Source organism: Lytechinus variegatus, chromosome 7 (assembly GCF_018143015.1).
Source record: "Lytechinus variegatus isolate NC3 chromosome 7, Lvar_3.0, whole genome shotgun sequence".
NCBI classification, from domain to species: domain Eukaryota; kingdom Metazoa; phylum Echinodermata; class Echinoidea; order Temnopleuroida; family Toxopneustidae; genus Lytechinus; species Lytechinus variegatus.
Window position 1 is genome coordinate 14,283,382 of NC_054746.1, and position 23,410 is coordinate 14,306,791.

General features: G+C 35.2%; 1 protein-coding gene across 5 annotated transcripts in view; it reads left to right on the forward strand.

Moving 5' to 3' along the window:
• LOC121418507 (serine/threonine-protein kinase D3-like) overlaps positions 1-23,410 on the forward strand; it is a 49,760-nt gene that overhangs the window by 14,549 nt on the left and 11,801 nt on the right. For 2 of the 5 annotated variants that reach the window (XM_041612417.1, XM_041612421.1), the window contains 11 exons: positions 1,267-1,405; positions 3,912-3,962; positions 6,250-6,381; positions 7,185-7,333; positions 11,731-11,977; positions 12,795-12,872; positions 14,298-14,430; positions 15,867-15,990; positions 16,920-16,997; positions 17,711-18,107; positions 22,070-22,135. In XM_041612417.1, coding sequence (XP_041468351.1) covers positions 1,267-1,405; positions 3,912-3,962; positions 6,250-6,381; positions 7,185-7,333; positions 11,731-11,977; positions 12,795-12,872; positions 14,298-14,430; positions 15,867-15,990; positions 16,920-16,997; positions 17,711-18,107; positions 22,070-22,135 — 1,594 coding nt within the window. The remainder of the gene's footprint in view (positions 1-1,266; positions 1,406-3,911; positions 3,963-6,249; positions 6,382-7,184; positions 7,334-11,730; positions 11,978-12,794; positions 12,873-14,297; positions 14,431-15,866; positions 15,991-16,919; positions 16,998-17,710; positions 18,108-22,069; positions 22,136-23,410) is intronic. The other 3 variants (XM_041612418.1, XM_041612420.1, XM_041612419.1) reach the window with 3 other exon arrangements.

Here is a 23,410-nt window from a genome sequence, read left to right on the forward strand (position 1 = left end):
TCTCGCGCCTTGCCTGCTTATCAGACTATACTGCGCATGCTCGTAACTTCAGGAACTTATCCCGAAGGGTATGTTTCGGGGCGGTGTGAATGCAGGAATAATTAATGGGTATTTTTTAGCCTAAAAATGTTCTCGTAATTTAACGGGGATTCTTGTGATCGAGGCGGTTTGAAACCACCTATTAACTACAAGTATGAAATTTACTTGTGTATTGAAAACAACCTCTAATTGTGTACAATAAGAAAAAGACTACCCCCCATTTTTATTCCTATCCTTTCTGGACCCTCCCTATAAAGAGCTTTTGGCCTTGTTGGACAGAATAGCCCATACCACCAGAGCAACACCATTGATATAGCCTCCATGCGATTTGTGGTAAAAATTTCAAAATGAGTTTGTACATGTCAAATGACCACTAAAATGTCTTATTAAAAATATTTTGGTACATGTACATGTAACAAAGGATTCTGGAAGAAATGGTGTAATTGCTGAGAAATTAGTAAAACATGCATCAAATACGAGCATTATTTGGGGTATTTTTCAAGTATACATGGAATACAATGCCCCATATGCTTATCTATGTTGGCGATCTACAGTGAGATCGCTCTTTGATTTTGGTTTTCAAGATCTCACAAAGTTCAGTTAATCCATCAGATCTTGATCAACACGACCATGCTACAATGACAATTAACATTTATAATAGGTAATTAGGTTACAGTGTGGGGGCTACTTGTCATGTACAGCATAGTATAAATGTATGATACGTACATGTATGTGCTGCGGTTGAAACCCCCATGTTCAATCTAAATTTCAGTTCCAGAGAATCACCAATTTAGAAAGCCATAGAAATTATATACCGGTATTCCCCGTTTCACAGACCCTCAAATTTGCAATTTCTCATTCCAGTGCTCTCCCATCATGAACCACTCAGCCGGTCGGGGCAGGTATCACGATTTGCGTGGAGTCATGATGAGTTCCTGAGATTTTTTTATCATTTTTTATGGGGTCAGTTCCAGAGCAGTGCATTTTTAGCATTCGCTGATTCAAGAGCCTTTCTGGAGACCCCCATTTTCAAGACTAAGATTTAGTTCCAGAGCCCCCTATTTTCGACTTTTGTGTGGCACATACTGTACATATAGGTATCATGTTATAATTCAGTTAGCCTCCCCCCCTGGAAATTACAGACTTTCTCATGAGATCAATGTTTACTGAAACTCTACAGTACTCTTGAAATGGTTTTCTTTTAATATTATTTCATATTTTTTGCAGTTTCCAGAGCATGATTTTTATGGAGTATATGACAAGCTTCTGCTCTTCAAGCACAATCCAGGTACGAGCTACTCTCTCACACCCGTAACCTCAGTTAACGACGTGACGGAGGGTGCCCTCATTGAGGCCGTATTATCAGGTAAGATTGCACAATCGCCTTCCAGTTTGGTGTTGAAATTTGTGCTGGTGTTCAGGCATACATGTATGTACATTTTGGCTCTACATGTAACACCAGATACACAACTGAATTAAAGATTCAGTGTTTTGTTATCAAGGTGTATACCGTGATGGTATTTAAGCTCGATGTACATATATGTAGGTAGTCTCATTCTTGCTCTCACCACCAAACAAACATAAACAACACCATACTTAAAATCACCCATTCCTAAGTACGCATTAACTGTTTTGATTATCAAGCTAATTGCACGACTGATTACCCACCATTTCCATTTGAACTGGATAAAATGTTTCCTCGTGAAATCATACTAATTTTTTTCTGTTGTGAACCATTGTGAAATCATTTAGTACAGTGTGTATCTGATCACTCTGATATTTTGCTATCATCTATGTGGTACTTGAAATATATAATCATTTATTTATTTGATGAATGTTTACACGTGGTCAAAATAAAGCTTTTATAAAGCTAATAGTAGAGCTACTGAAAGTGATGAAATTTTGGCCCATCATTCATACTTTGTTATGCCGATCTCTTTTAATGTCATAATAATAATGAAATCAAATATACGTTTTATATATCTGTTTGTAAATCATCATAAAAAAATTATTAAAATTTACATTAGTGATCATCACTGATGATATTGCATTAATACAAATGTATGCTTTGTATTAGATTGTTTTTTTACAGATAATTATGTTATTGATTATTTGATTTTGTTGTGCATAAATTTGTATGAATGAAATTAATTACTCTTAAATTATGCAATTATAACATTTGCGATCATATCTAATTACATTTATATGATTTTAAATTATTGTTTGTTTAAAGACACGAAGTTTACAGTGACTGCTGTATGATTTTGAATTCCAATATGTATGGATAGATTTTTTTTGCAACTCTGCATGCCTTTTCTGATTTTGCTAGAAATTTGATTTTACTAAATTTATATGCACGTATTAAACATTTACTGAATATTTTGAAATTAAGTTTTGAAATACAATTGAATTGTGCATAGAAAGGGGACAAATCTCACATTGAAAATACACTTGTGCACATGGAATTTAAACAATTAAAAAATTACATTTATTCTCCATTTGCTGAATTCATTTTTTGCCAGTAAAACAAAATACATAGCACTTCAAAATTATTTTGAGCGTTAACACATTTAGGGGGTTCAACTTAAAGTAACCATTTAGATTTCCAGTTTGTAAACTAGAAAAAACGACAACTTTGATTATGAAAAAAACATTGGTGATTGGTGAATAAGTCAGAATATCATATTTTGTATGTGTAGTGCAAATGACATTTTTTTTTTTTGGGGGGGGGTTAATGAATAAATTTATCTGAATTTGGGTGTGCTATGTACAGTGTAATGAATGACAATCTTTCTTTGATGATGATAAAAAAAAATTGTCAGCTGTTTTTTCAATACAATTTTATACAGACAAGATTGGAAGCAAAAATATTAAAAATTTTAATGCAAACTTGTAATAGCATGATATTGAACATTTTTAAGGCCACTTTGTTGCCAATATTTGATTTTACTTTTGCTTTGTAATTTATTTTTCTTTCAAAGCAGTTTACCATTGAGAAAAAAGGACACCATACAAGTGCCCAAATGTTGACAGATTTTAGCAAATCGCGTTTGTGAAATGCATTTAAATCCATATTCCATTAAAAAGTAGGAGAAAGGAAAAATTCTATACAATTACAAAGCTACTTACAATGAAATATAGTCACATACATTGTACATGTATCACGTGTTTGAGATGTGATTTTGGTTGCACTGACTTGCAAAGTTTTGTGTGACTGTTAATTTCTTAATTCGATTTACAAAATGGTTGACAGGTTTTTTCCCCTCGTGGTTGTTTTATTGTTGAATTATTTTGATTTGGCCTTGTTTTGATTTATATGGAGATGTTGCTATCCCACAGAAGTTATTATTTCCTCTATGCATATTACAGTACATGTTGCTAAAAACTTGATACGATTAATATGTGTATTTGAAAAGTAGGCTACATTTAAGTAGCCCATTTTAATAAAATACTCTTCCATTGTTATATAAGTAAAGAAGATGAATAAAGTTGAATAATGCATATTTTCCACATACAGTACTGTACAGTACTGTGTGTCTGTTTAGGACTTGAGAAAGGTACATGTACTGAACATGTGTAGTTGCCTTCGAGGAAATGATAATTTTTATTTTGTAATACTTTCATTGCATGACTCTATGTTGCATGGTATATTTTGCATCCTGATTTGAAGAGCTACTTGCATGAGATTTGTTGATTGTTATCCTATTGTGTATATCTTATACATGTACATGTTTGAAAAAAAGTTAAGTGTCGACCTCTGCCTCCTTCTCCTCCCTCCATTCTCCTTCATCCATTCTCCATCCCCTGCTCTTGTCCTGCCTCCTCCTCCTTGTCCGTCAATGTACGCCCTTCATTCATTGTCTTGACTGCAGATCAATGGGATGGTAGCCGAATGAATGACCTCGTCAGCCAAAATTCCTCTGGCAAGTACATACAGTAGAAAAAAAATCCTCTTTTTTTTCTATTTCATTTCTTACTTGTATTCTGCAATTACACTTCCAAAACAATGTAGGGCATCAGTTCTATATGTACACTTTCATGAATAAATTGATATACTCAGTAATCTTTGTACACTGGTCTTTAAAAGGTTTGATTTAATGCAATGCAAGCACAGTAAAAAAACACTATTTGTTTTGCTATAGTTTACATTGTACATGTATACTCACTTAAAATTGAATTTTACTCAAGATAGGAATTCATTGTACTATATACACGTATATGCAAGGCCCTGCTTTCTTGCTTTTGAAAGAAAATAAAGAAATGCACCCCATCCCAAAATACAATATTTCTTATTACACTGTATCATACTGGATCCTTTATGGTACTGTACATGTACGTGAACAGATTTACTGTTGGTATGCCCTTGCATTGAACGTGAAGTCTATTTGAAACTTTACATGTAGGATGGGTCAAATTATACTTCAGTACCATCTTAAAAAGTGTATTGGCCTTTGATTTTTTTTATCAGTTGATTCTTTGTGAAAACCTTCATTTTGCATAAGGAAAATTAGAATCCCCTCTTGATGAATATATATATTTTTTAAAGAGTCCCTTGAACACTGTACATGTACCTTAAAAGTGATTGCATAATACAAAGGTACAAAGATTATATATGCTGAAAATTTTCCTGCCCATTCCACTCTTGAGAAGTGGGTTTGAATAAAAACAAAATATGAGATTTCATTTTTCAAAATCGGACACCTGTTCAAAACAACTTTTCATGTAAAATCAAAAAATTTTTGGTAATAAACGACATGTACATACAGAACTTCTATCCTCAAAATTATTACCATTTTAGGGCATACATGTGTATTTATGTAATATTTTATACTTGGAATAGTGACATTCACTTTTTGGGGCTCTACCAAAACTCAAATATGAAGAGCATTTCCAGCATACTTTTCAGTTAACATTTCTGCTGGGTGGGGGGGGGGGGTGGATGGAATAAATTTCCTCACCTTTTTGGTGTCCTGTATATATTTGTTAAAAGCTCTTGAACAGTAAAGTTGGCGTACATTTACATTATCCGTTATTTGGTATGATTATGAAATATGAAAAAGAATGATATATCTGTTGAATATTAATGAAACTTTTCACATTCTTTCCGTGTTGCATGCTTTTCAATTTCCCATTTCAAACTCCCTGTCCTTTGCGTCATTTTGATATTAACTGTCAGAGCTTGGGATATTGTAATGCTAAATGTACATTTCCCTACACATTTAAAACTGATTGTTGTTCACACCTTGATACATGGAGAATGCGTTTTCTTATTGTAGAGACCTAATGGAGTGAGTTTGTTTTGGATTGTTGATAAAAGTTACTGTGAATCTGTACCCTTTGTCAAGTGAAAGCTTTGTATGAGGTTTTTAAATGCTGCTTTCTGTATGTAAAAATTAATTCAGTTGTAACTATACCCTTGTCATTATTATTAGATTGAACATGCAAATACCTGTATTTACGTTTTCAGGTTTCATACATCCCTTTGTACAGTAGATGCAGTTTTATTGTATCTAAAAAAAATCTGCGATATACACAGACTAGATTTGATTAACAAATAGGCCTAATTATTTACAGCTGCTTAGGAACAACCATACCTGTAGGTTTGCCGATTAAAATATTCATAAAAATGATTCGTAGGTATTTTACTGAGGCAATGCAAAGATTGTTTTTAAAATGTCATTGTGTGTATAGCTTAATGATACCTCCAGTTGCTGATTGATATAAATTATGATTTAAAAAAATGTATTTTAAACAAAGAATCCTTGCACAGTATTATTAATGACTGGCCATTGTAATTTGAGCATTGGTGATGTATTAATTTTACTCAAGTGAGAACTGACCCAGTCCTAATTTCTGAGAAGGGCAAGGGCTGTGATAAGCTTACCCGGAATTGCGTCAGAATAATGGGATTTAAGGGGTATGTTTATGGTTAGGTTTGTTATGATCATTTTTATATTTGGCTCAGTGTGCAGCTTTGTTTTGATTTTGTTTCTTAATTGTAGTCCCTGTTTTTCTCTTCATAAAAGGATGCCTTAATTGCCTTTTGTAAACTTTTCAAGTCTTGTATTTCTATTTGGTAAAACGTCTTTCATTGAAACAAGCACATTATTCAGCTCCCCGTATTCAAAACGAATTTCAGATGATGATTGTCTCATCTTTTTTTTCTTTCATCTTCAATTCCATTGATGTTAATCAAATTGGGCTCTATAGCCTCAGCAACTGTTGAAGACAGACAGATCCGGCCTCACACTTTATATGTCCACTCCTACAAGAGCCCAACGTTTTGTGACTTCTGTGGTCAGATGCTATTTGGATTAGTCAGACAAGGACTGAAATGTGATGGTGAGTTCAGCAACTTTGTTATCCACAATTTTCTACAGACATGTATAACTAGTATTAATGAACCTTGATAATAGGTCTTGGAATCAGTTTACAGTAAATAAAAATGCATTTTATAGTGAGGTTTATACTCCTTTCATAAACCTATCCTCCAATTAGCCTCCTAAGAGTAATGCAGATAATTCAATAAAAATTGCGTTCACAAACTCCGAAAATAAGCTGCATTATTTTTACGAGCGCCTGTCCTGAAAAAGGCGGATAATCGTCATGACAACTAGACACGCCCCTCCGATGCGGTTGTGTTGGAAAATGGTGACCTTGTGACCGCACCATGGCAATTATCCGAATTATTTGGAAATGCGTTCATAAACTCAAAATCTTGTCCCGATGCTGCTATTATGCGGATAATAGCAGCATCAAAATAATGCGGATAACTCTGGTCCTCCTCCGATTTTACGACCAAATTATGCTGCTATTAGCCGCATAATTAGGTTTATGAAAGGGGTATTACATTCCGGTAGTAAAATTTTGTGGATTGACACTACTCATGTACAAGAGCATTTCTTACATTAAAATATATTGATATTGTTGCTTTCATGCTACCATATTTTAAAAAACTACTTTTAATGTAACTCTTTGAATCAATGCATTTGATTTGAATTTGTGAATGCTTTCAGAAGAGGAGCAAAAAGAGTTCATCACTTCCCACAATTTATCAAAAATATTCATAAGTCACAGTACATCACACAGTCCAATTTTCATAGAAATAACACCAACAATTTCATCTCTCTGCTCTTTCTCTATAGGGTGTGGGGGAAACTACCACAAACGGTGCGCTTTCAAAATTCCTAATGATTGCACGTTATCCAAGCGACGGCGCTCTTCCTTAGCGATCTCCTCCTCCAGTATTCCTTGGTCTCCGTCAGAGACCAGTTTGTCTAGTGAAGATTCTCAGGTAAGTTTGATCAATGTAGGTGATAAGAAATTATTACCATTACTATATACAGTTCTTTTATCCACATTTCCACTGACTTTAAGATCCCAGAAAGACCATGAAACTTGCTTGGTCTTTCAGTGATCTTTCAAAGGTTTCTGTTCTGTGGAATGAGGGCCTTAATTAGTGTGTTTCACTTTCATACATGCAAAAAAATGAGCTAATTATAGAAATCTGCTTTGCTTTATATAGATTGTACTTAGGTTTTTTTTTAAGAGTATGAATGAAAAATTGTGACTTTCAGTTTATGGTACACTTTGACGTTTAACCTTTGTTTTAGAAGAAAAAGTAACCAGTATCCTTTGAATAAATCCCATGTAGTAGTTTTGATGCATGAAAAAAATAAATGAATGCCTATAAAATCGATATAGATTTCTCTACTGTATGTTGATAAAATGTTAGGTTCTAAAAATGGATGTATATGTCAAACATGAAAATGTATTGGTTGACATGAACATGTATGATGGCTTGCCTCATTACAAGTAAACATAAATTGAATACACAGTCAAACTTGTTCATAAACATCACCCAAGAAAATAAAGTAATCTGTTTATAAAGCAGGCTCCTGAAATACATGTTTTTAAAAAATATTTTTATGAGAAAAATTATTAGAGAAACCATGCAACTAGTCTTTGTAGACAGGTAGACCTTAATCTACAGGTGGTTGCTATAGAAGTTTTGTATTCAGATACAGTTGTACATGTATACATTTCAGTGTTATAAAGTGCATAGGGAGCTTGAACTATTTCCTGAAGGAGACAAAAAAAGGCCCTATTCTGTCTTGATAGAACCACCATAGTGATTATATCAGCATGGTGCCACAGAGATTTTCATCAGGGTATTCAACTGTTAACAACTTTTGTAATTTGCCTTTCAGAAGACCTTGGTGCTTTGCTTTTTAATTTTGCTTTCTTTTCCTTCTCTTTTGTTCGTGTGTGTACCTGATTTTCTTTTGCATTGTTGTTCCTTGCGTTTGAGTTTACTTATTTTTTAATACTTTGCATCATTACATTCGCCTTTCATTCCCTACTCATAGGCTGGTATTCAATTCAAGTCTGAAAAATAATATTTTACTTATTTTACTTAATAGTATTTTAATAGTTAGCCAATTTCGATATTCACTTCATGAATTTGACTAAATATTTTACCTTATATTTAAAGGGGCTGTTCCACTACCCTGCTCCATCCTGATAAAGTAATTGGCAGAGGGCGGGATAGGATCTCAGTTGAAACTGGAAGCAGCGTAGCAACAGCGTTGTGGGGACGGAGTAAGAGCGGGCATTTAATCTGATCGGCTTGAAGTTTTGAACATGTTAAAATTTCGTGTCCATCTTCCTGATCGGAAAACGCCCATTTTGCATGGGGGGGAAAGAAGGAAGCGCGTTTACAGCATGGTGCGCAGTTGTGGGATGAGCATGTCCTGGGCTGGTATTCGATTGGAACTTTGGAAGTATTGATTTTGTAAGTACTATAAATACTTAGCATTTTACTTGGCTAAGCAGAATGCTTAAACTCATATTCAGATCACATTTAAGTATTTTACTCTATAAAGCCAAAGTTTGAGCCAGATAACGCGGAATCTATGTATCAATCTGTGCGCAGAATGTATGACTGCGTGTATCATGTTTGTAAACTGCACGCAAGCCAGGCTGAAGACTGTACATACATGTTGGTGGCTGACTTAGATTTGAGCAAAATATTGAGCAAAATATGCAATTGAATACCAATGATGGTTAGATATTTTACCTAAGCAAAATACTGAGTAAAACACTTAAAATTCTGGCTTAAGTATCGAATTGAATTCCGGCTATGGTCTTTCCAGACATACTATCAGCGGCACATGGAGAAGCCTCTGCTTAATTCAGTTCCTGCAAAGTATTTTTTGCTGACTCTAGGTTAAAGTTCATTTTCCCCTGATCCTGCCTGATCTTTGGGTTTGCCAAATTGTAGCATTGTGGAATGGTCCTTTTAAAAGAACTGAATACAAAATGAGTACATATATAATTCTTAGCCATGCAAAATATTAAGTAAAACTTGTGTTTAATTCAAAATTTGAATTGAATGCTTGCCCCAATATTTTCCTCAAAATCATCAAAATCAATTTTTTTCCTTGTGCCAATCCTAACTTGAACTAAATCCTTTTCAGATCTCTTTACCATCCACACTTCTTTTTTTCATTTTTGTTCTTATATTTTCTATGTATCATTGCATTTCATCTTTTGCTGTGTCCGTTTCTGCCATTTTTATTACTATTTTTACCTTCTCTTCCCGTTTGTTTGAATATAACATTTTGTTCTAAAGTTTCTTTTCATACTCTTTTTCATTTCACTGTGCCCGCTGTGCAGTAAAGGGTGATTTGTATAGTGTAAATACAGGGGTGTACATGTAATGTCAATAGTTGAGAGGGTCAATTATTTCTAGCTCATAGTTTCAATTATTGTTGGGTGGAGTTTTATGAAGTACTTGTATCATCAGTCCTCGCATGATTTATGAAAAGTAGTCAAGATATAAAGTGATATACAACTTTAAACATACAGTGTATGCCAATCCTCCACATATTGATATTGTTAAATGTATAATCATGGACTTTGCTGGTAGGTCCATGGTATAATGGAGAAGTACATGTAATGCTTGGCTTTGTTACTTTTTAAGAATAAAATTTCTGTCCTCATACTTACAAGTTAACACATCTGCAGACCTCAACCCCAAATAACAAAGTATAATAATGGGTGATTGAATAAATTAGTAAATACTAGATAAAGTGATCATGTATGAATAATTCTCAAAATACTGAGAGAATACATGGATATTGTTTCTATCATTTCTTTTTGAGCTCTGCCATCAATTTCACTCAACCAATCATGTTAATACCCCAAATGACATTCTCTCAGTTGATAACCAAATTTTTTTTGGTTATGATTTTTTTGTGTGTTCATGAAGCTTCATGATGCAAAACTGCACCAAATTGTTAACCTCTATTGATGTCATGTTGACAGTAATAAATGTGTAAATATTTAACGTCAAGTGTCCTGTAAATAGAGTAGTATTTTCATGCTATTGATGGCAGTATGAATCCAAGCTTAGAGACTCTACCGGCTTTCACGGCCCCTCATGTCATCATTGATGACTCAAATAATAGCAAGATATGATTACAACTTGTGTTCCATGAAACAAGCATAGTAGCATGACCGTACCCCTCATGAGTCAGTCGTAGTAGAATACACGAATGTGCCTGGGTTCAAATTAAGTACATAGTGTACATGCTAGTTATATACAGCCAAAGGAAGTGTGGTTTTGTTATTATATTTCTAGTACAAAAATGTATCAGTTGCCAGACATACATTGGCTATGCATGGTAAACAAATTATGTTTTCTGAATAGCAAGTATTCAGTATTCATTTATAGTGTTCAGATATGAAGTCGGAAATCAATTAAGACAATTTAAAAACTTTTCTCTGATAAAGTTCCATGCTTTTATTCAGCGGTTTCTTTCGTTTGAATTCAATAACTAGTTTATAGAATGTCTTGTACATCTTTGATTTAAAATATCAGTATATAGTCCATTGAGATGTAAATGAGATATCCTTTCATTGACTGTATGCAGTGTACCTTTACTCTTTTATTTTCTGCATCTGCTTTTATTGTACATAACAATTTATTTGTAAACTGTTAGAACAATGATAGTAGATGTACTGTAGGCATACTGAATAACCTTTGAAAATATTAGTTTGTATTTAATAGTTGTATACCTGTTTAAAGTGCATTATATTGGTAGTATAAACACAATGAATGAGGATTTCTTTGCAATTCCTTGTCACTTATCAAGTTACACTGTACATATACTCACTTTCCCTGCCCCTCACCTAAAACCAAGGCATTTCATGTAACAGTATGACTTTCAGGTTTCAGAGAGAGGTGAAGTACAGGGTCCTCAAAGATCCAGTCCTGGGATTTTACTTTTTCTCTTTCCACGCCTGAAAATCATTGACTTTACCCCTCCCCCAAGTCAAATTTCAAAATGTGCTCCCGCAAGTATAAAAAAGTGTATCTGATTCAACAATATGTTATTAGCCAAATTGATAAGAAGTTTTAAATTTTCAAATTTTTTAAAGATATATTTTGTCATGTGCTTAGTATCCACATTTTGTGATCAATAAAATTGGAAATATTCACAATTATCTATTTTCATCACAAATCACTATTCAGTTTTCCCCATGACATTGGTGGCATTTCAGGCTGCAACCAAAGGCTACAGTGCGTCTGTGCATTCTTTTGTACTTCTTCAGTAATCAAAAGTTACATGAATTGATTTTAATTTTGTTGTCACTCCTTTTTTTAACCTTTTTTTACCTTTAAAGCAGCAACAGCAGCAGCTTGCAGTATTTGTAACGCACTCCCAGCAGACTCCCCTAGTGAAGAGCGACAGCTACAAGGAACGGCGGTCACCGTCATGGGGCAACCGGCCACTCTGGGTTGAGCGGGCAGTAGCCAGTCGCATCAAGGTGCCCCACACTTTTGTTGTGCACAATTACACCAAGCCAACCATCTGCCAGTACTGCAAAAGGCTTCTGGTAGGGCTATTCCGTCAGGGACTTCAATGCAAAGGTATTTTTTTTATTATTTAGTATACATGATGGCCCATATTCTAAACTATGGTTCAGAGTATGGTTTAAGTATGTGTCTGAGTACGGTATGTTGTTTGGTAGCCAAATATATCATGAATCAATGCCTAGTTGTTTTTTTGTATGCAAGCATATGGGAGGCTGAACATGCATACTGGCTAAAGCGTACTGTTGCTGCAGTTGCGTGCTTGAATCACAACTCTCTGGGCATGCCGCTCAGGGATTTTGCTTTCTGTAAGCCTTTCCTAGTTTCCATGAATTACCACAGAAAAATATTTGATTACTCTTCAATATATAATTTTTCAATCTTCTGAATCATTGTACAACATATAAAAAGTGAAGAGTCTTATTCTTGCAATGGTACGAGTTTTCGCATTTTGGTGAAAGAGGGAAATGCTCTTTTGAAGTTGGCTATGCCTCGTTGAATAGAGCATCTTTCTTGCACCTCATGCAAATTCTATACCATCGCACTCATGCCTATTCACTTATAAAAAATATTGATGCTCAAGTAATGAGGCATCCGAACTTAAACACTTCCTGGTGACAAAGTAATCAAATATAAAAAGCTCCATCTCTCTTTTTACCTATATATCCCATATCCAATAATTAATTTCCAATGGTAAATTGTAATGAATGACCAAACTTGCCAATTGATTAGAGAAGAGATAGATTTGCAAAGATGTGCTTGTTCTTGTAAAATTATTTTAGTGAAGAAACTTCTCAAGAAGTGTTTCATATTTTTTTCTGCATATCAGTGAAGATACGTAAATAAATGAGACAAGTATCTTTTCCTCTTTCAGATTGTAAATTTAACTGCCACAAAAGATGTGCTGACAAGGTCCCGAAAGACTGTTTAGGGGAAACACCACTACAAGAAGGTATGGTTTCTCTGTCTTTTCTGTTTTGTTTCCAGAAGCTACCTGTTATATCAATTGAAGCACTCTATAATTAAGATTTAAAAATGTCAATGATGTGAGGGTGAATGATGGATAGTAATTCAAGATTTTGCTGTGACAGCAAAAATTATTACAGGCAGCATTTCATGAAACAAATAGTCTGTAATTTTTCACCGACAACTGTTATAAGCTACTAAAATCTTGTTTCTGATTGGCTCAGAACAAAGTTGTTAGTGAAAATTAGTGAACAGTTTCTTGTGAAACCTATACTACCCAGGTTTAATCATTTCAATGATTTTCCACTCAATTTATCTTGCAAATAATCGAAATATGGGAAGGGTAAAATATTCAGCTGTGTGTGATGTTAAGCTTTTTTTTTTCTTCAAATGTCAATGAAAGGATATAATTTAATTCAGCTTCAAGGACCATTGTTTTTCTGGGTAATTCCCAGAAAAATAAGAACTCTCTATAAAGGGCAATAGAAGCCATGTATCAGCCTTTATGACCTTATGAGATGTCTAGAATCTTGTCAAGGGTAACCACAGCAAAATGGTTCAATGAGGCTAGCAGTGATCTAATTCTTCATTTTTATCATTGCCATGTAGGGAATGAAATTCGCCCTTCAAAAAATGCAAGGGTACGGTGTAACATGCATGAAGTTATCAGTGGATGTCATGTATGGAGAAGATAAGCTCCACTTCTCTTAACAGTTACCCGTAATTTTGATGAGATTTTCAAAAGGATTCCTGCTTTTTTATTTGACTTTTTAAAATTTACATGCACAAGCATGATGTATTAATACAATTTGAAACCAACTCTATATTCTTATTCTCTGCACCATGGAAAGTTGACAACTATAAGCATAGATGATCATCGCTACTTAATCCGTACCATGGCCATCAACTTTGCCTTGGAGTTGGGAATACTATATCACCTCAGGAAAATATAATTTTTATATATTTTTATATGACCCTCTCCCTCCCCCCCTCCCCCTAAAATAGTTAGCCAGCCAGTTGGTTTATATCTACTAGTCCCTATCAAATCCAGGGGGAGTTTCACAAAGATTTAAGTGTGATGTAGAATTGCACTGAAATTTCAGTTAAGTATTGTACATAATGCATCACTGCATTGGTCAAATCATGTGCATAGGATGGGCACTACCACATGTCCATCTATCAGATTTCATGTTTATTAACATGTTTGTGTTGCCGTTTAACTCTTTGCGCAACACCCCCTGGGTGCCTGGGGTCTGACCAATGAGAGATGTAGAATTTTGAAATGCATTCTGTTGCAAAAATACTGGTACAATGAATGGCTTCCCTGACTTTGGGTTTGATTATGTGTACACGTACGCATGCATGCAAGCACAAATACTCATGATCAACCTCTGTTGGATTTTATTTGTAGGAGACAATGATGATCAGGAGAGGCTGATTGAGAGCGATGAGAACGAGGCTGAGGAGAATGAAAATGGATCAAACAGGGACAGTATTGGAGATGAGACACTGCCAGACTCCCCAGTCAATGAAAATCCACTCAGGTAGGAATCGCTCTTCTCCTCCTCCCCCCCCCCCTATTCATAATACACAGTCAATGAGAATCCTTGCAGTGTTGGCCAGTTACCTCCCCCAATAAATACGAACAATATGTCAGAGAGTTAGAAGTTATTTTGGGGGGCTGTTTCATAAAGAGTTTCAGCTATTGTAATTTTGCCATTATGGCAACTACCATGGAAACCTTGGTTTTGATTGGCTGCTGAGCCCTGTTACCATGGTAATTGCCATTATATCAAAGTTGCAATAGTTGTAACTCTTTATAGAACAAGCTACTTGCATTGATTGGATACAGTGGTGCTCAAAAGTTAGTGAACCCAACCAGAAAATGAACATATGTGTTCAAGTTCTGTCATGTTTCAGAAATTTAATTGTAAAGTTAGGTGATAAAATATTGCAGTAAGTAAAGTTTTTTTCTCTGGGCTTGCTGATAATTGTAAGTTTGTTGTCTATATTCAACACTCTGCATGAAGGAGTGATATTTTGTGATGGGGCTCACTAACTTTTAAGCACAAGTACTGTACCTTACCTTGGGAGGCCATGACACTGAGCTTCTTTCAGCATGGTAGGGTAATGGGAGGAAGTTAAGCTTGTTTGGTAAGAGCGACTTTTTCAGAAAATATATGTATCATAGTGTGTGGGTTCGGTTCCCACTTGTGAAGAAAGACATCTTATACAATTGCTGCTTACTTAAAGCGTGCCTCACCTCTGTATCTAATGAAGGTTTGAATGCAGTTGGAAAAGACTCCAATCGGAAACCATTCTAATGTTGGTCCGGTGCATAGGGACAGTCGCAACCTATGCATGTTAAACCAATATGCTATTCATAAAAGAGAAGGAGGAGAGGAAAAGAAGGAAGAGGAGGAGGAGGAAGAGGAGGAGGAGGAAGAGAGGAGGAGGAGGAAAAGAGAAGGAGGAGGAGTTCAATATTTGTTGCTTTCAGGTAGTTAGGCACACTATTTCGAAAACTAAACATATGATTTAAAATTGTTAGTAAAAGGGTCTATTTCACCAGCTATGATAGAAAATGAAATTTACTCCAGAATGTAATTCCAGTCTGAAGCATTTATGTCTTCGGAGAATTTCATCAGCTTTTTTTATAATTCTGATTGGCTGAGAAGCACAATTCCAATGGTAACTGTCAGATGAAACGGGACTTGTTTGATAAAATGTCCAACTAGTCCCTTTCACGAAACGCTCACCAGGGGCACGTAACACAAAGCTTAGCAATGCCCCTTGAACATTTTTCTATGATTGATACAATCAATCGTAAAAATAAAGCATACGATTAATTGCTAACCTTTGTGTTACGGGACCCTGATGTTTGTTGAGTGGTTATACATTTATTATTTTCTCATCGCAAGATAACACTAATTAGTGAAGAATGAAATATTTCAGTGCTTTAATATTCTTCTTCCCTTAGCCCCGTTCAAAGCAACAACATTCCACTCATGCGTATTGTGCAGTCTGTGAAACACACTAAACGAAGAGGATCTCAAGTCCTGAAGGAGGGATGGATGGTCCATTACACAGACAAGGATAGCATGGTAAATTCATCTTGGCATCACGGGCATGATTTATAAAAGCTATGTGTAAAAGTGTATGGAGTGCCAAAATTAAGCCACACATTTCTATAAAGTACAATTAAAGCTAACAAGGTTTTCATGAGAAAATCTTTAAAATGAAGGCTAACTGTAACCATTTTCATGATAGATTTACATGTATGGGACAGTGTACAATTGTTGCTAGGAAAAAGACTTGTCATCTACCTGGAATACCTTCCTTATGTCAATTTCACAGCAATTACATATGTAGTACTGGAATTATTTGGCACAGATTTTTTTATTTATACATACAAACACTTGTTTGTGGTCATTTTACTGTCCAAATTCATTTTCAAATTGTTAGCACTATTGACATTAAAAAAAAAATCATTCAAAAGTTGCAAATTCATGAAGACATGCATAGAACTGTTTCTCCGACCTAATGCATAACCTTAAACTGTCATAACCTTGTTGTTGGATTCTTGATAAAATTTTCTGTATTTTCTTTGTCTGATTTTGCTTCATCTGTCCAAATCGTGTTGTTTTTTGCCTGGAATATCCCTTTAGGAACAGCTTTCAAATATATGATAACAGATAAATAAAAAGAATTGACAGAGGGAAATAGGTAATCATACTAGCCATTGTGCTAAACAATAGACAGAATTGATCAGCCTAGTGTGTTGAATGTTATACATATTTCAGTAATGTGCATTCCAAGGATTATAGTACCCACCCCTTGAATGCGATTTATTTTTTTAATAAGCCCTAATGGTAGGCAGTTTTAGATAATCATCCTATGACCTGTTATTTATTTTTTTTTAGGATTGATTATTTTTCGTTGTATGTACTCTCCTTTATGTCTTTACCTGTTTTTTTTTGTATGGCTGCCTTCATGATAAAGTAAGAATGTTTATGATATTTTTCTTCCATAGCGCAAGAGACATTACTGGAGAATAGACACAAAAGCTATTACTCTGTACCAGAGCGAGAGTAGCACCAGATATTACAAGGTACGTATGCACAGTAGGTTTGATTTTACTTTCAAAAATACCAAATAAAGAAGGTTTGGAAACTGGTAGATGAGAATTGTTTGCCAGTGTACAGTATGCCAAATATTATCGATGGTAGTTGAAAGTGAAAGTTTGTTGGGCACATTTTTGTTACACCATGTAATTTCATTTTGTATGATTTATAGATGTAGATTCTATAGTTCTCCTTTATTTTTCCTGTGCCTTTTAGCGCTGGTTGTGATTATCATTAGAGGCCTTCTCCATACTATCTTTGTTGTTATTATGTTAAGTATAAAAGTCAGTGAAGTTCATTGATCTTGGGCACTTTAGAGTCTGCTGGCACAGACCGTGATTTAAAATTTTGACAACAAGTGGGTTTTGACATAAGATTGTACATGTAAACTTACTGCTATAATTTCAACCTTCTGTATATAAGCCATTGTAGGCTGCCCATCCAGACCCCTTAAATTAAGTGAAGGGTTTGCATAGCAGACTATGCACTTTAGTGGGTAGGTTTAAATGAGTTAGAAGAATATGTTAAAATGTCTTTTTTTCCATTTTACTAGTTAATTAGTAGAGGTAATCTTTCTCTAATGTGACATATTTTCTGTAAGGGTTGGGGCTTTCAGCTGTAAACATTACATTTTTAAACTTTCATGGGATGCCCTGGATTGTGCATGTAAATTCAGACATTTTCCCCCACAATTTTCCAGGAAATTCCACTGTCAGAAATCCTGTCTGTTAGGATGGTAAAGCCCTCCCAGGATGGGAGCGGTAGCGGTAGCAGCAGTAGCGGTATGGGCATCTCGAGCCTCGTAGGAGGCGACGGATTCACATCCCACTGCTTTGAGATACAGACTGCCAAGACAACTTACTATGTAGGTGAGAGGGCCTCGCTAGGGGACAGCAGCTCAGAGAAGGGGTCGGGAGGCAGTACAACCTCCAGCTCTAAACTGCCAGTGCCGTCGAGCTCTTCGGTGGACGAGGAGCCTGAACAGAGCTGGGTTGGGGTGGAGGTTGCCAGAGAATGGGAGCAGAAGATCCGACAGGCCCTCATGCCTGTTACTCCTCAGCAAAGTGCCACTAGCATCACTAGCACTTCTAGTCCAAGTAAGTATACGAACTGTGCTGGAGTGTGTTGCATCATATATTTTACATTTTCATTTGAATGATCTTGAAAGTGGATAAATAATATTTTTAAAAAGCCACCTGTATCTATCAAAATCACACAACCATTGTAAAAAATTGATTACTTTAGGGGATTAGAGTTTAAGATTCTGTGCTGAAAAAAATCAATTTTCTTTGTCAACATGATTATAGTTCCTAATGAAGTAAAATAAATTCATTAACATTTTCTGTATACATACATGTACATGTTAAAGTCCTCAGTTTCCATGATAAGGAAAACAGAAATATATCACAGAGTTCAGGAAGAAATGATTCACATTATATCTCAAAAAAAAATTATTTAGTATGAAATATACTTATATATTACAACAATTTTCTGCATTATATTTGGTTGAAACTGAAGAAGGAAGACGATGTGAATTAAAAATCCGTAGAGATTAAAATATTGATATTTTGCCCATATGGCTTCTTCAGGTTTATTGTTATTACTATTTTCATAATTTCATCTCTACGTGTTTTATCTTGTGTGTGTATGTGTAAAGAAGAGTTTTTCTAGTTACATTGTGATTTCGTGAAACGTATGCCTTAAAAAAACAAAAACCTCTGAAATAGTTTTCCCCAGAAACTCAGCACAGATTATTCAAATGAAGAATATTGATTTGAGTAAATTTTGTTCTTTTCAGTAATGTTTGGTCTAATGTATGCACTGTGCCCTTCTCACACTTTCTCTCACTGCAAATTGCCTTTAAAATATCAAATTGCTTGTTGCTCGTGCTTTAGAATTACTATGAACATCATGTCATGAAGTCACTGATAATTCCTATGTTCATTTCAGCCAGCCCTGTTGGCTTACTAAAACTTATTACAGATACAGTAATTTGAAATAAAACTGTAAAACTACAGCTGTACTTGTATGTTTCTTTGGAAATCAAAGTTCTTTTTTAACAGATTTTGATTTGAATTTTTGGCATGGGATGTATATATAATGAAAGCAGTTGCATTAAACATTGGTTTCAAATGAAAGTCTGTTAAACCAAGGTCAGTTATCACTTTATAATTCAAGATCTAGATCTGGTACATTGTGATATCATGATATCAAAGCTGAAAAAAAATGATCATATTGAAGTTCAACAAAAATAGGCACATGTGGGACAGTGTATTACTATTGCTTGAAAAAAAATCCCCTGGCATCAGACTGGAATTTCATTCCATTTTACTATTTTCCTAACAATTCACAATTTTTTCCAGAATACTTAGCCACTTGTCAGAGACTTTTATTGTCTCACCTGCGAAGCAAAGTGAGACTATAGGCGCCGCTTTTCCGACGGCGGCGGCGGCGTCAACATCAAATCTTAACCTGAGGTTAAGTTTTTGAAATGACGCCATAACTTAGAAAGTATATGGACCTAGTTAATAAAACTTGGCCATAAGGTTAATCAAGTATTACTGAACATCCTATTAGAGTTTCATGTCACATGACCAAGGTCAAAGGTCATTTAGGGTCAATGAACTTAGACCATGTTGGAGGATTCAACATCGAAATCTTAACCTGAGGTTAAGTTTTTGAAACGTCATCATAACTTAGAAAATATATGGACCTAGTTCATGAAACTTGGACATAAGGTTAATCAAGTATCACTGAACATCCTGCATGAGTTTCACGTCACATGACCAAGGTCAAAGGTCATTTAGGGTCAATGAACTTTGGCCGAATTGGGGATATCTGTTGAATTCCCATCATAACTTTGAAAGTTTATGGATCTGATTCATGAAACTTAGACATAATAGTAATCAAGCATCACTGAAAATTTTGTGCAAGTTTCAGGTCTCATGATTAAGGTCAAAGGTCATTTAGGGTCAATGAACTTTGGCCGAATCGGGGGTATCTGTTGAATTACCATCATAACTTTGAAAGTTTATTGGTCTAGTTCGTTAAACTTGGACATGAGAGTAATCAAGTATCACTGAACATCCTGTGCGCGTTTCAGGTCACATGACCAAGGTCAAAGGTCAATGAACTTTGGCCGAATTGGGTGTATCTGTTGAATTACCATCATAACTTTGAAAGTTTATGGATCTGATTCATGAAACTTGTACATAAGAGTAATCAAGTATCACTGAACATCCTGTTCGAGTTTCAGGTCACATGATCAAGGTCAAAGGTCATTTAGGGTCAATGAACTTTGGCCGAATCGGGGGTATCTGTTGAATTACCATCATAACTTTGAAAGTTTATTGGTCTAGTTCGTTAAACTTGGACATTAGAGTAATCAAGTATCACTGAACATCCTGTGTGCGTTTCAGGTCACATGACCAAGGTCAAAGGTCAATGAACTTTGGCCGAATTGGGTGTATCTGTTGAATAACCATCATATCTCTGTTAGTTTATTGGTCTAGTTCATAAAAAGTGGACATAAGAGTAACCATGTATCACTGAACATCTTGTGCGAGTTAGAGTAGTATTCAAAGTCAGCACTGCTGCTATATTGAACTGCGTGATGCAGGTGAGACGGCCAGAGGCATTCCACTTGTTCATATGTACACTACAGACACTTGGGTGGTCATTTGATTGGATTCTGTACCAACTTATTTTGAATTCATTACCACAACAACAGTCAAAATGCTGATTAATTTCAAGTTTGTTGTAGAAGAAAATAGACATTGTAGCTTAATAATTCAGAAATTTACACAATCATTTCCCCCATTTTTGTATGATCTACATACAGAAAATAAGTGTAGATAAAAATCTTGTTAAACTTTTGTGAAAATACTTGTCATGGTTAAATTTCTTTAAGCAAGAATGATACATTCAGTCTTTTCATGTGATTGGTGGAACAGAACAGGTTTCGCATTCCAAGTATTGTTAAATGCGTTCACTGCACTGTTCTAGTGTGCTTTCTCATAGAATACACCTCTCTCTCTCTGCACTGAATTACTTTCTGCTGCTCTACCAAATGTTACAAAGAAGACACACTTTTGACTGTCTCTCCATTTTCATCTCTGCCTGTCTCTCTTTCTCTCTCTGTTCCCTTCTATTAAAAAAAAAACAATTGATAGATATTAAACTTACTGTTCATTTTGCCTGAGCTATGAATGTTAAGCAATTTATCTATTAATTTGCCAATAGTCTCCTGTGATAGAATCATGTGAATGTAGACCCAAGAATATTTGAAATGGCCAAGGAGATGATTTGACTGTTTTAATTCATTTTTTTCCTCATTAATTTAAACATAATTTGTAAGTTTGAAAAATTTTGTAATCCATCATCCTTGAGGCAAGGCCCTACTGAGATTTCTTTCATTAATGATTGCAGATAAATTAAGTCCTATTCAATGATTGTCATTTGGTTTGTTTCAGTCAGGTTTGTGACCTAAAAAAAATAAATATCTAAAATTTGTGAAATGCTCAAAATATTTGGTCTCTGTTGTTGTCAGAGTTGGGATTGTAGGCATGATATCATTCTGTAACAACGATTTGAAGACAGAATGTGGGATGAAAACATACTTGTTCAATTTTACATTGACTTTGTTCTGGTTCTCCTGCACTTACTTGGTTAGCAACTTTAAAGGGTTTCTCATTGTCATTTTCTTGTTTTCTTTTCTGATGCTGTCATTTCTTAAAAAAGAACAAACAAACTTGTTGAATGTCAAGTCTAGTCAAATGCTGCACCTTACACTGCATTGTTTATAGTAAATAAGCATTGCCAACACATCTACCGTATGTTATTCTTTCATTTTCTTTGTTTTTCAGTGGTTATTTATTGAATCATAAGATCTTCAGATAGTGTAGTGTGTCAAAGTCTGTAGAGCTGCCAGTGAATCTCAAACTGTTTTGCTATGGGTTTTGTAACATTATTTTTTAATCAGTTCAAGATAAAAAAAAACAGTTGCAGTTACTGCAGTATGTGATGTTTATGAAATTTCTGATGTGTGTATATCTTTCAGGAAATGATTCTGTAATACAAATTCCCAGAGGTTATAACCCCCATCGTCATCAAGAACGCAAAGAAGGTAAAAACAAAGACTGACTTTAGAGTGGTGCTTTGCTTGCTAACCCTATAGCCCAAACACTGCTAGAGTAGATAGAATTAACCCATCAAGTAGGTGCACATAACTAACTCAAGATTCAAATGAAAGGGATGCACTCATTCCTTTTGTGGATGTTAGAATAGATTAGAACTCTGTTCTGCCTTTTAGGGAGTAATTTTTAGTGGTCAGCAACAAGAAATACATGTATGGAAATGGTGAAAAAGGCATGATATACAGCCACCAATTGACATACTGTTTTGGGACAATATACATGTGGTTTGAACAAAGATCATCAAGCATGTTGTAGAATAGCCTATTAAAAGAACCAACCATTGCTTAGAGAATGTGGAACAAACTGGCTTACTAAAATTGTTGATATATTTTAGAAGTACTTCTTTTAGTTATTGTAATAACATACTTAGAATAAAAGTATTATGTTGGAATGGAAGAAGGCAAACAGTAGAGATTAAATTGGGTGCATGTGTTCTGCAACGGGGGCCTGGTAATGGTAATGAGCATGTATTTACGCCCCAACGCAGTGCCTGAAGATAACTAACCCTGACATTAAAAGTCAATGAAAATTGCTAGCTGGCTTTGCTTTACATGCAGTCCCCGTCTAGTTCATAAGCATTAAAGTTCTGTTTTGATAGCCCTTTGAGAACGAGGAGTTAATTAGAACTTGAAGAAATCAATATTGCTGCCATTAACTTGCAGAGAGTGGTCAATCATAGAAGAAGCTGGTACTGCTCGTCTTGTACTGGTACCAACCATTCATTGACATACTGCACTTGTGGCTTCTTTACAAGCCACACTACCATCTTGTCACATTTTGTCTACTGACAGGATCATTGAAGTTAAAAGAAAGGGATGAATCCAGATTGGTTTCCAAGTCAAAAGAGTGTAAATTGCTACTGTTCCTTAATCTGTGGTGAACCAGGATCTGCTTATTATAAGTACATTGTACCACTTCCTTTCATGATACTCATGGTATATTACCACTGTAGGGTAGACACAAAGCACTCATCATGCCACCAGTATCCTGCACCCTCCCACCTGGTATGAAGGCACCCCAAACAATAGGCCTGTTTGTATAGTCTATTGACTCATTAAGTGGTATGATCATTAATAGGGGTAGGCCCATTGGTTGAGGGAATGAATACTCTATATATTTAATATCCTATTCATTTTCATGTCATCATGGTGGGTTACTCTGCCGCTAACTTCACTTGCATGAACACCTGCATACTGATCAGCTGT